Below are 12,323 nucleotides of genomic sequence, written 5' to 3'. Positions count from 1 at the left end.
AAATACAATATTTAGGGTATTGTCTCTTCCTCTCTCCTTTACTTCACTAGAAGTCCGTCCGGTTCTTCTCTGAGAAAGGAGAAGTTGATGACTCTATTCTTAAAGTCTGTTGGTTCCATGTGTTTACTGGAATTCAATTTGCCTCTAGTCCAGTGTGCTGAGAAGTTTCATGAGGCGAGCTGGAGGCTTGCTTTGCTATTTGTTTTCTAGGGTGGTTGTTGTTTGGTTTTCTCTCTCTCTTTCTTTGTGTTTTTGTTTGTTTGAATGATTGTTGTTTGTTTCACAGTGGTGGTCAAATCCAGGGCCTCACAAATTCTAAGGCAAGTGCCCTGCCACCGAGCTGCACCTGTGATCACAAACCAGAGCTTTGCATGCATCAGGCTGGCTATGAACCATAGTTCTATGACCCTGGGCCACACACCTGTAGATACTGTCATTTCATCTCACTGTGACTCAACTGTCTCATCTGTAAATTTCTCCATTACAGTAATCACTATGTCTCGGGGTTGCTTGCCGCAAGTAGACTCAAACAACTGGTATACAGAATGAGGTCAGGGCTAGGAAGACTGCTCCATCAGTAAAAACCGCTTGCTGCACAAACATGAAAACCTAGTTCAATCCCCAGAGCCCATGTAAAAAGCCAGGTACAGAGGCATGAACCTATAATCCTATTGCTGGAGAAGAGGAGATATAAAGACCCCCAAAGCTCACTGGCCAGTAAGTCTAGCCAAAGTGGCAAGCTTCAGATTTAGTGAGAGACCCTGCCTTAAAATACAAGGTGCAGGGTGACTGAGGAAGAATCTGATACTGACACCTTCATTTGACCTCCTCACACACTCCATACATGTACAACACACACACACACACACACACACACACACACACACACACACACACAGAGAGAGAGAGAGAGACAGAGACAGAAACAGACAGAGAGACAGAGAGAGAGTACTTCCTAAATGCTGAAATCTCACTTACCAATCATCAGGAGCCCACCAATAACCCACTCTGAGGCAGGGGTGAGGAGGACAGAAAGGAAAGTGCTGGCCAAGTGATAGAAGCGGCTTACAGTGTGTCTTCCAAGCCGAGAGGCTCAAATTTTAGAGTTCTTCTTGCTCAAGAAAATGAATAAAACTGTTTTTCTAACGTCCTAGCTAGAGAAAACATCATTTTTGAGGGATAAGAAAAAGGTAGTGGTGAGCACAGGAAGGGTTCTGGTGGGTCCAAACTCTCTCTCTCTCTCTCTCTCTCTCTCTCTCTCTCTCTCTCTCTCTCTCTCTCTCTCTCTCTCTCTCTCTGTGTGTGTGTGTGTGTGTGTGTGTGTGTGTGTGTGTGTGTGTGTGTGTGTGTAGGTCAGGCTGTGCATGCAGACTAAACTGTATCTGTGGTGTAGAGTGGGCTTGTGAGAGATGGAAGAGCTCCACTGGGAGGCTGGCACACTTGTCTGAGGAGAGCTGACAAGCTGGAAAAAGTCCTGCATGTGTGTACAAAAAGAGAGAACGATATGGCCAACATTATATGACTCAATTATAGATTACTGTGCAACACACAGGCTTCTCTCTTGGGCAAGGTAAATGACGTCATCATTTATCAAGACAGGAATATGAATGGATGAGTAAGGTGGGGAAAAGTGACAAATTCTCACATTAACTGCTGAATGTGAGGGGCCCACCAACAATACAAAGGCAGACATTCACAGTCAGTGAATCCTGTGGCTCCTAGTTCAGAAGAAGGCACAAACTTGCAAATCTCTCATACTTACGGTGATTTCACCCGATGGATTAGATAAGATTGCCTTTGCATGCGTGCATTTCTTCACTAATATCTATTGATCCTCTTCTAATTGGCCAGACACCACTCGAAACTCATGGTCAGTGATCAGAACCTACAAGTAAATTAAGTATCATAGAAAAAGCCGCTTCATGTGGTACCAGGGCAGGGTATGAGTAATGCATAAAAGACTGTGGTGTGGTAGGAAATCTGTGCAGAATGCCAAGAACTAGCTGAAGAATAAGGCTGAACATACATTTGTTTTGGCCCAAGGAAATCCCAGAAATGGGTGCTAGCCTTGGAGAATAGAGCACTCATCCACACCCCCTACCTCCCTTACCCCCACCCCCACCTCGAAATCTCTGTGCCCCCTTCTGTACTTATGAGTCTCACAAGCAAATGAACATATGCTAAGAAACATCACAAGGCTGCTTGGAGTCCAGCTGTAGAAACAGCAGCTGGCACTCTCCCAAGCAGGAACGATGGATGACCCAGCTCGCTCTTGTGCCTGTTACTCCTGGGGATCACATCCCTTCTATGGTGAGATGGAGATGAGCTCCTGTGGTGCTTTTTCTCAGCCTCACGACCTCTGCTCCTTTGCCCTGCTCCATCCACGTGCCGTTCCACTTGTGTTTACACGTTGTGGTTCTCTCTCCAGCTGTGTTTCTGTGCCCCCGCCAGACTTGAGAGGCCGATTGTGTCATTGTCTCCCTCCCTGCGAGGGTAACTAAAATCTAAGAGAGAATGATCTAGAACCTTTAACACAAGGAAGGACCTTTTGACAGTGAGTCTTTCCACCTGCATTTTTCTCACTGCTCCCAGGTCACCCTCTTGTAGCTGACGGGCTCACCACACCAAGTCTTAAAAATAAATAAATAAATAAATAATAAATAAATAAATAAATAAATAAATAAATAATAAAGAAAAAACCACAGACTTGTCCGTCTTATAGGATACCAACTGTTGGTTCCACTTCCAACCTGGGAGTTTCTTCTCTGAATGTATAGTCTTAGAGACTCTAGCTGATCTCATTCACATCACTTTGGAATGGCATACTGTGCAGGAAGACAAGACTCAGGCTCTTGTGGTCACCACTCAGCGTGCACCTGACTGCCTATCATCCTTTTGTGAAAAACCTCATGAGGTCAGGACACGGCATATAACTAGCACAATCTCCATGGCTTCTCTACAGAATGTGGGATGCCTTGTTAGGCTTATGAATGGTCATCATTACTCAGGTGCTCCTCAGTACTGAGAGCCCTGGGTTCTTCTCTTCACCTGTGTTATTCTGCTCACTGATCATTGAATAGTTTCTTCCTGGGGTGTGAGCATCCTGCATGCCCTGGTTATAGAGATGGCAGTGTTTTATTCGGACGCCTGACTCCTGGCTTGAGTTAAACCAAACCCAGCGAGATTCCTCAAACAGTAGGAGGACTCTGGACTCCAGCTGCAATTGAAAAGTTTCTCACCTTGTGTTTGGACTGGACCAGATTTTCCATCTAAATCAGCACTTCAGTTTCTGTACAACCAGTGTTTTAGAATGTGAGCCCAAGTTAGTTGATTCTGCAGGTTTCCTTGTGGTATCCTTGACCGCTCTGGTTCCTACAATCCTTCCTCCCCCTCTTCCACAGGATTCCCTGAGCTCAGCCTAGTCAGTGTTTGGCTGTGGGTCTCTGCATCTGTTTCTATCAGTTGCTGGATGAAGCCTCTCTGATGGATTACGCTAGGCTCCTGTCTACAAGTATAGCTGAATATCACCAGGGATCATTTCGCTGACTTTTTTTTTTTTTTCCTGCTGGTCATGTTTGGTTCTAGCCTGGGTTTCTGAGATACCCAGCCTCTGGTTCCTGACTCTTTTGGTAGTGTCAAGGGTAGACTCCCTCTAGAACAATCTTTTAATATAGAAACCAGTGTCTGACCTGCCAGAGCTCTCTCAAGGGCCATCCGTTTCCAGCTGTCCTGCTTCTGAAAGCCTCTTTACCCATCATGTGTTTGTCTGTGACCCCGAGGCTTATTTTAAAATCAAACTCTCTTGCTCACGAAGAATCCAGTCCATGTTCAGAGACTAGGCATGTTGACACCCACCGATCACACATTTTAAAGGCAGACATACAACAGCCATGGCGCTGTGCCCAACGGTAGGGCTGTTTGCCTTGGCGTGACTTTACTTCCTCACGGACAAGATTCTATCATTCCACGATGAGAAATCATTTCCAAAGTACAAATGATCCTTAGGGTAAGAAAACACACCAGGACCTATATGTCAATTTGTTTTCTGAGGGAAAACTCGGGGGGAAATGGGATAGGGCTTAGAAAATTGGGGAACCAGCAGATTCAAGGAGAAAAGAGCGAGAGCTGAGAAAAGAAAGCAGCCTTTCGGCTCTGCAGGCCGCCTGGTGATCTGGATGACTAGTGCTGCTGAAGCCATGTTGGCATTGCTGGGGAGAAGGCAATTGGAGGTGGGGATATCTTTCAAGGTCTCCGAGGGCAGCTGGAGGTACTGGCAGGTGACTACAGGGACACTGAGGGTTTTCCCATAAAGACAGAAGGAGACAGCGGGAGTATGTCATATTTACACCAAATGACAGTCTTTGTCCCTTGGGTTTGACCTCTAGAGCTGATATGCAATAAATGTACATAGAAGTTAGCTGCATTTCCTGATTTATGAGGATCAGGTCAAGAGACTGGTGCAAGGGAAATTTCTGAGGTGTCATGGATCTGAGGAAAGGGCATCCATGTATCCTAGTACCAGTTCACATCCGTTGTATAACAAAGAAACATGATGTCCTTTGAGAGCAGTGAGTTCTCATTCTGGTTAGAGGATCCACCAGTCTATAGACCAGAGTGTGTTGTTGGGTCTCATCAAGTCTCCTTGGGCAATAGCCAGGGTTGTTAACATCTACATCTAAGTGAACGATCCATGACACGTTCCCCGGGGAAGCAGATCTTGCTTCATTCTTGTTCAGGAGCATGTTGGGGATGGACCGTTTGCCCTTGAATGAAAATAGCTCTCCTGCCATTCACTGGACTAACTTGCAAGTTGAAAATCAGGAGGTGCACTTTCATCTTTGCCCCACCCTTCCTTCACAGCCCCTGGTGCAGGTTCCAGGGTGACAGTAACCAGGGCTCCAGTTATCTCATTTAATCTTGGAATTTTGAATGTTTGCACAGAGGAAAGTACAGCTGACTCATTCATTTAATCACTTCCAGGGCATGGGGGAGTGAGGGTCTGTCGCCAGCCTAAGGTCCCCAAGGGGCCTGTGCCCAGAGCCAGTCCTGTGGGCATACCCAGAGGATGATGTCAGGGCCTCCCAGAGCAGGTCCTTGTCATCACACTGCCTGACGTGTCTGAGGGGACAATAGCCAGCGCTCTGCTCTCCAGCAGCTCCCAGCCAGCCTCTTGTCGTGGGAGATTGGAGCAGAGGCCCCAGGTCACAATGCAATGCAATTGATGTGACTGTTCTACAGGAATACAGATAAGGTGACCAGAAAGTGACCTGTGTCCCTCTCTGCCGCAGTGTGGCTTGAACTGGGAAAGAGGGAGTAACTGGTGGTCTTTCCAGGACAGGCTCTCATCTTACTCTAGGGAAGCTGACTCCTTCTTTCTCCAGAACAAGTCTCTCAGGACAAACGAGTTTTCCTTTCTGTGGAGACACACTGACCTTTGCGAGGCTGACCACAGAATAAACTGCCTCCTGGGTGGTCTTCTTGTTTCTGATAATAGCAAACTGGAGAATGGCAGATGCTAACAAAAACAGTATCGGCCACCGTAACTGCTAGACATGACTGAACAGTTCACATCAGGCCATGCACTCAGTGCTCTGCAGATATTATTTCTTGGAATCTGGAGAGGTAGTTGCGTTCATTATTCCCATTTTAGAGATGGGAAAACCTAGGCCCGTAAGTTCCCAGTGTTCACACTCCCACTGACATGGCAGAGCCAAGAAAAAGAAAATATCCCAAGTACCCATGAATGCCTCGTGCATCTTGTGGAAGTAAGGCAGCATGCAGCAGCAGCAGCAGCAGCAGCAGCAGCAGCAGCAGCAGCAGCTCTGGCAGGGGCGAGGAGGGGGAGGTCGGAGGGGGCTCCTCCACTGTTCCAGCTCTTGCTCTAAGCCCGAACCAAGCAACTGTGTAGCTGTGTGGAGACTCCTTTCCCTTCCCTCCTCTTCTGCCCCCACAGTGGCAAACCCAAACCACTTGCAACCCTGAAGGGGTAACTGGCAGGGTCCACATGATAGCACATCTCATCATGGTCCTCAAATGTACCTGTTGGCAGAGGGTGACACAGCAACCTCATGCTTTCTAGGTACCAGACAGTCACATTAGGGGCCTTGGCATTCACCCTGCTTCTTTGTGTGAATGGGAACAACTTCCTTGTATTTGTTTGTGTGGACTCATGGCTTCCTCCTTCCACTGGCTTAAGCAGGGAGCCTCTAAATGATTCGCAGATGATTTGATGATGTAGTCTCCTAGGTTATGACTCTGTAGGATTTGGCTCCTGAATAATCCTCTCCCCTGACTAAGGGACTTTCTTCCTCACCCCTAATTCTGCTCATCAACCCCTTTGGTATCTCTTCATCTCTCCATCTTCACCTGAGATGCTGCCCCCTCCTGTTGTCCTGTCCCTAGCAGGCAGTTATTTCAGGTTCCACCCAAGCCCTCCTCCTCTTAAAGAGTTCTCAGACAACTTTATGTTGCTATCTCCTCTGCCTCCCTGCGGTGGATACTCTCCAGGCCACGTCTCCTTGACAGATTCTCTGATTATTCCAGACAGATCCACAGACAGCCTCTTTCTCCTGACTTTCAGCCTCTTTACCATATCTTATCTGATCACCTCAACTCCTCTTGGCGTGTGAAGGGTAGAAGTGAGTGAAATCATTGAGAATCCCCTCCCTTTAGCCTGACAGGGGAAAACAGAACTAATTACAGAAAGTTGATCCTCCATATCCACAGAGGATTAATTCCAGGACCCCCCACAGATGGCAAATTCAGGATACTCCAGTCCCCCCTGTAAAATGAAATGCCATTGGCACATAATCCATGCATAGTATTCTCCCTTCTATGTCAATCATTGATGTATTAACTGTCATGTTTAGTTCCATGCAATTTACAATACTGTGTAAAAAGTTACTAGACTCACTTCCAGGGGAGCTATAGTGAGAACAAAGCCTGTATATGTTCGAGACAGATGCAATTGTGTTAAGCCCCGTGAGTGCCAAGAATGTGAAACCTACAGATGGCAAGCTGATACCATCTATGCCCTTATTCCAAACTCTCTACTTCTAGACATTTTATTTATTTTTTAATCATTGTCGTGTCTTGACTTGAGGTCACCACTTGCCAGCGATTAGAGTGGGAGCATCATCAGTGTATACCTTGTACAGAAGCAGATCCTTTGTTGGTCTATTGCACTCCCTGCCCAAGGCAGGCTGCTGAGTCTCCCTAAATTACTGGTGACTCCACCCAAGGGCTTTATGGCTAGCAGGGAGGATGGTTGTTTAGCCACCCTCTTCTGTAAAGTGACTTTGAGAGTCCAAAGGCTGGGAGTTCACTCTCAGTAAATAATTGCATTAAATAGAACTTTCAGTATCCCCAGCAGTCAACCAGATTTGAGAAACTGTGGATGTGCCTGGGCTCCCTGTGTCTGTTTGAGGATTGACAAATCTGTTTTATTCTAGTTGTCACTGTTACACAAATCTGCCCCCTCCTCTCTCTCATGCCCCCCTTAGATATCATCAGGTCATTGTACAGTAGGAAGAAAAACATTATCGCTCTTTCTCCCTGCTTTTTCTAGCATTTCTACCCATATGTGAGAAAGTGGGACAGTTCCACACTTCAGTTCATTTCTCCCTAATTTTTGCACATTTGGAATGCCATATTCTGGTTGACTGGTGGGAGGAGGGGGCATTTTTGTCACATGAAACATCAGAACGCACAGAGAAGGCCCGGTCTCCTCCTAGTGAAGGAGATGGGAAGAGACATGAGGCAATGAACTTCTCAGAGTGTTCTGGTGGGCAGAGAAGATGGTGTTCCTGAGGGGCTGGTAAGACCACATGCAGGAGTCTCTGAGATGGATAGCAGCATTGGCTTAGGGCATGAGCCAGGTAGATCTCAATGACATGCTGTGGTCTCCCGAGTGGGTGGGCAGCAGCGAACATCACCGCCACCTTCTCCTGTCTACCTGAACCTCAGTGCGCATGGAAAGACTGTAACAGGAATAAAACCTTCCATTATATGTATAAATTGAAACAAAAATACCAATGAATGATTTTGCATGTATCTTCCTGTGTCCATACAGTTAAATCTAGAAGAGACTACTGACATTCATTGTGAGGTAGAATATGTACATTAGGTATTTTTATACTAGGTGAATTTTTTATCACGAGCCTTCCACTCTGCTAATTATAACAGCAACATTGACTTCTACTCATGACCCATGGAGCAGGTGTCCTGGCATGTAAGGCCCTCCAGGTTAATGGGCTTCCCACTGGGCTAGTTGCTGGAGTTTCCACTCACTGTGTCCTTGTCTGGCCTCTTTCCTGATTTGACACTGGGATGTCCAGAGAGTCTGCGACACATGCCAACAGTGGTTGTGATGACAAGCCCCAAACCACATTTGTTCCATTCCTCCCAGCTCCTCGAGGCCTTTGCAATCGCCACAGTGAGAGCCCAGCCGCTTATCTATACCGAGCAAGAGTCAAAAGTTCTTGTGATGGTGACTGCAGAACGGGGGCTGCAGAAGCTCCTGATAATGCTGAAATTCCTTTGGAAGGGCTGCGCTGGGAATGGGGTCAGGGGAACTCTGTGGCTTTGGCACTTTGTGTACTGTTTAGCTGGACAACAAACTGGAGAATAGGTGACGTCAAATGTGGGAAACAGGTCAGGAGATTGTTATAGACCTATCTGGGCTGATGGCTTCTGTCTCCAACACAACTTCTCTATTGCCCTAGAAAGATGACCCAGGAGACAGAGGAAGGGTTTGGAGGTGGGTGGTGGGTGCTGAAGGATTCACAAAGACACAAAACATTAGACATGAAATAAAATCTATGTATTGAGAAAATAAGAGTCAGGATGAAGTCTCTGAGGTAGATTTTTGGCTTTTCTCATTGCTGGTTGCCTTGGTTGGGTGGCTCCTTGGACGTGAACTTTAGTGATGATAGCTAAATGTGACATCTAGGAATTTAAACTTAGTAGCTGGCCTCACTTCTCCTTATTAGCGAAGTTTGCTAAACATTTTGTGCCCATGTGCCCTGCTTTATCTTTGAAGATGAAGCAACTGGCAGGCTGTCGTTTTGATTCCCTTGTGCCGGAAAGCCCAAAGGAGAGGGGCAGTCATTCCACATTATCTTCCAGCAGCCTCACAGCACGCTCGTTCCTTTGCCTTCCCTGATTTATTTTCAAAAGGACATAGGCTCCATAGAAAGCGTTGAGAAATGACTCAGCCTGGAAATAAAGTTTGGTGCATGGCGAGAAGCTTTGCTACATCACCCGTTTTCCCCAACAACAGACTTCTTTTTTTAAACACATGTTCTCGTGTAGAAAATCTAATTGTTTAAAATACATTTTCACTCTTCCCTGAACTTACACTACATTGGAGAGAGAAGCATGTGTTTCAGCCTGGGACAATACTTAGCAGGGCTTTCCAAAACAGCTCTCTGATGCTCCAAGCCACTGGTCCCCATCTTGGTTTTCTCTCGCTCAGGTACCGAGGTGAGTTACTCCAAATCAGCAGACGCCTTTGCCTTTGAAGAGGACAGCAGCAATGATGGCCTTTCCCCAGACCACACTCGGAGCGAAGACCCCCAGGGCTCTGTGGGATCGCCCCCAGATATCAAAGCCACCGAGGCTCCTTTGGCTGGCCCTCTGGACACAATCCAGGTAAAACAAACAGACCGCCCCTGACTCACAGTCTTGTTTGGTCTCTTAGATTTCATATCAACCCTGCTATGGCTGAGGTTGCTTACAACCCCTGTCTGCTGCTGGTGGTGGTTTTACCCTGAGATGGTCTCACTGTGTAGCATAGCCTGCCCTCAAACTCCTGGCTCAGGCTAAGTGGTGAAATTACAGTGTATACCACCACACCAAAGGTACCCGATGATGTATTTTCTTAATGTCCCTTCTCAACCTATTTGGTGCAGGTACTTGTGGGTCATAGAAACATTGAAAACCCTCCTGATGTTAGCTTTTCACTTACCTTGTAAGCAAGTAGATTAGTTTACCTCCATTTCACAAGGTAAGTTGACTTAGTGAGATCATATGATTGGTCAACCATCAGCTGGCAGGACTGATATCAAACTCAGAGGGCATGAGGGGAGGGGCTGGTGGGAAGATGGAGGTGCTGACTATCAGCAAAGCAGGAAACACCAGTAGCTTCTAACCCATGCCAGCCTGAAGCCAGCACACCGCCCCCACTCAGCTAAGTTCTCATTCTTTCTAGGCAAACCCACAAGGACTTAAAAGTGAATGCATACAAAAATATGAAGCACCCTTATAAAGAACAATGATGCGTTTAATAAACCACATCTCCTGCTCACTCTGGTCCCCTGCCTACACTGGGCACTTCATATCTCCTCACATGAGATCACAGTCCCTGACAGATGAGCATCACTGATACCAAGGACCACAGATAAGGAACTATTGCTCCATACGGTTAAGTAGCTGTGTGGATTCCAGGATCACACAGAATGTCACTGTCTCACAAAGCCACGTGATGGGAACTATCCTCAGACAAACATGATGTCATCATAGAACCCCTAAGAGATGTCAGTGGTGGGGGGTTGGACACACAGTGGAGAAGGAGAGCTAGCACTATGGACATGTGATGTGGAAGTGCTTTTTTTGTGGGGGGCAGTTCAAGACAGGGGTTCTCTCCATGTAGTTTTGGTCCCTGTCCTGGATCTCGCTCTGTAGAGCAGGCTGGCCTCGAACTCACAGAGATCCACCTGGCGCTGTCTCTGGGATTAAAGTCGTGTGCCACCACCGCCCAGTGTGGAAGTGCTTTTGACCCTGGTTCTGCAAACTCTTCTCTAGAATGAAGCCTCTAGGCCACTCCCTCCCCTCTCAGAAGACTTCACTCTTCCTGGTGACCAAGGGATTATTTTATGGACTAGAATTAAACATCTACTTTGACTATCTCTTACCCAAAATGCTTGGGACCAGAAGTGTTTAGATTTAGAATTTATTTGCATCTGTTCGTGATAATATGTCTTGGGGATAGGATCCAAGTCAAAACACGAAATTCATTTATGCCTTAGATATGCATACATACCCATGGCCTAACTATAATTTTATATAGTACTTTTCATAATTTTTGTGCATGAAGCTAAGTTCTACACTGTGGCATTTTCTTGTCGGCCTCAAAAGGTTTCAAATTTTGAAGCGTTTCAGATAATGGAATGTTGGATCAGGGATGCTCAACTTGTATTTGAAGTTATTTTCCTACTGGAACGTCCATCCAGAGGGGGAGAAGTTTGCAATAGTGTTTATTCAGGGTCCAGTTTCCCGAAACCATGATGGTCCCTGGTCACTGTCGCTCCTGTCTCCACTCCGTCAGGGCAAACTTAAAGCTGCCAAGAAGCAAATGTGAAGTGGGAGGGAACGGGAGGTGTAAGAATCAGGGCTGGGTGTGCGCTCCTTGTGCAGGGGTTCAGCATCAAGGCATCCCCCTGCCCCTGCACGCCCATGCTGAGCTTCGCAGCTGAACATCAAACAGTCCATCAGACCACTTGCACATATTCTTCTGACAGCAGATTCCTCGGCTTCTGACTGAAGAATGGTTTTGAGGAAAAGACAAGTTCTTTTCTGCTTCCCCCAGGAGAGGGGGGAGAAGGGGGCAAGCACTGAACAACGCAGAGAAAATGCAGCAGAGGTCTCGTGTCTTTTCTCTCGGCAGCCGTGTGTGACAGACAAGGACACCGAGGCTCTGGGAGAAAAGCTTGTGACAGATGCCAGGACTCAGGGGAGAACCAAGAAGCTCGGTTCTGCACCCCCTGGGGGGAGGGGTATAAGGACCCCCACCCCTTTGTGCTGAGTCATGGCATAGGAATGTAGGAAAGGAAGGGAAGAGAATTATACTTTTCATGGAACTCTCAGCAGACAGAAACATACCTCTCATAAAAACATGTTTCTTTATGAGACACACACAAATACATGGATCCATGTTAATACATATATACACATGCACAAACACACATATGCATATATTAACTTGTTTTGTATTCTGCCAATTCTTCCCCTTTCATAATTACCTGCTATAATATACATTGATACAATTTGCATATAAAAACATATGCACAGGCACACATATACACTCAGATGTGTACTCATACATACATAGATATTTATATATTTATACATGAGTGGACATGCATAAATACATATAACCAATACATGCATACACATGTGGGTACATGTATGATCATGCATATATGCACATTTAATCAGCACACATGTACACATACATACATGCATGAATGCATGCACATGCCCAAGAAGGTGCAAGGTGTGCATACTTATTACTGCACACACACACACATAGATTCATGAAGACA

General features: G+C 46.4%; 1 protein-coding gene across 2 annotated transcripts in view; it reads left to right on the top strand.

Moving 5' to 3' along the window:
• Nucleotides 1–12,323, top strand: part of Myocd (myocardin) — a 93,580-nt gene that overhangs the window by 56,414 nt on the left and 24,843 nt on the right. For both annotated transcript variants that reach the window (XM_006973521.4, XM_076542616.1), the window contains one exon: nt 9,476–9,651. In XM_006973521.4, coding sequence (XP_006973583.2) covers nt 9,476–9,651 — 176 coding nt within the window. The remainder of the gene's footprint in view (nt 1–9,475; nt 9,652–12,323) is intronic.

This window comes from Peromyscus maniculatus, chromosome 8, assembly GCF_049852395.1.
Source record: "Peromyscus maniculatus bairdii isolate BWxNUB_F1_BW_parent chromosome 8, HU_Pman_BW_mat_3.1, whole genome shotgun sequence".
Taxonomy (NCBI): Eukaryota; Metazoa; Chordata; class Mammalia; order Rodentia; family Cricetidae; genus Peromyscus; species Peromyscus maniculatus.
Note: the sequence above shows the minus strand (reverse complement) of the source record. Positions and strands in the feature narration are given on the sequence as shown.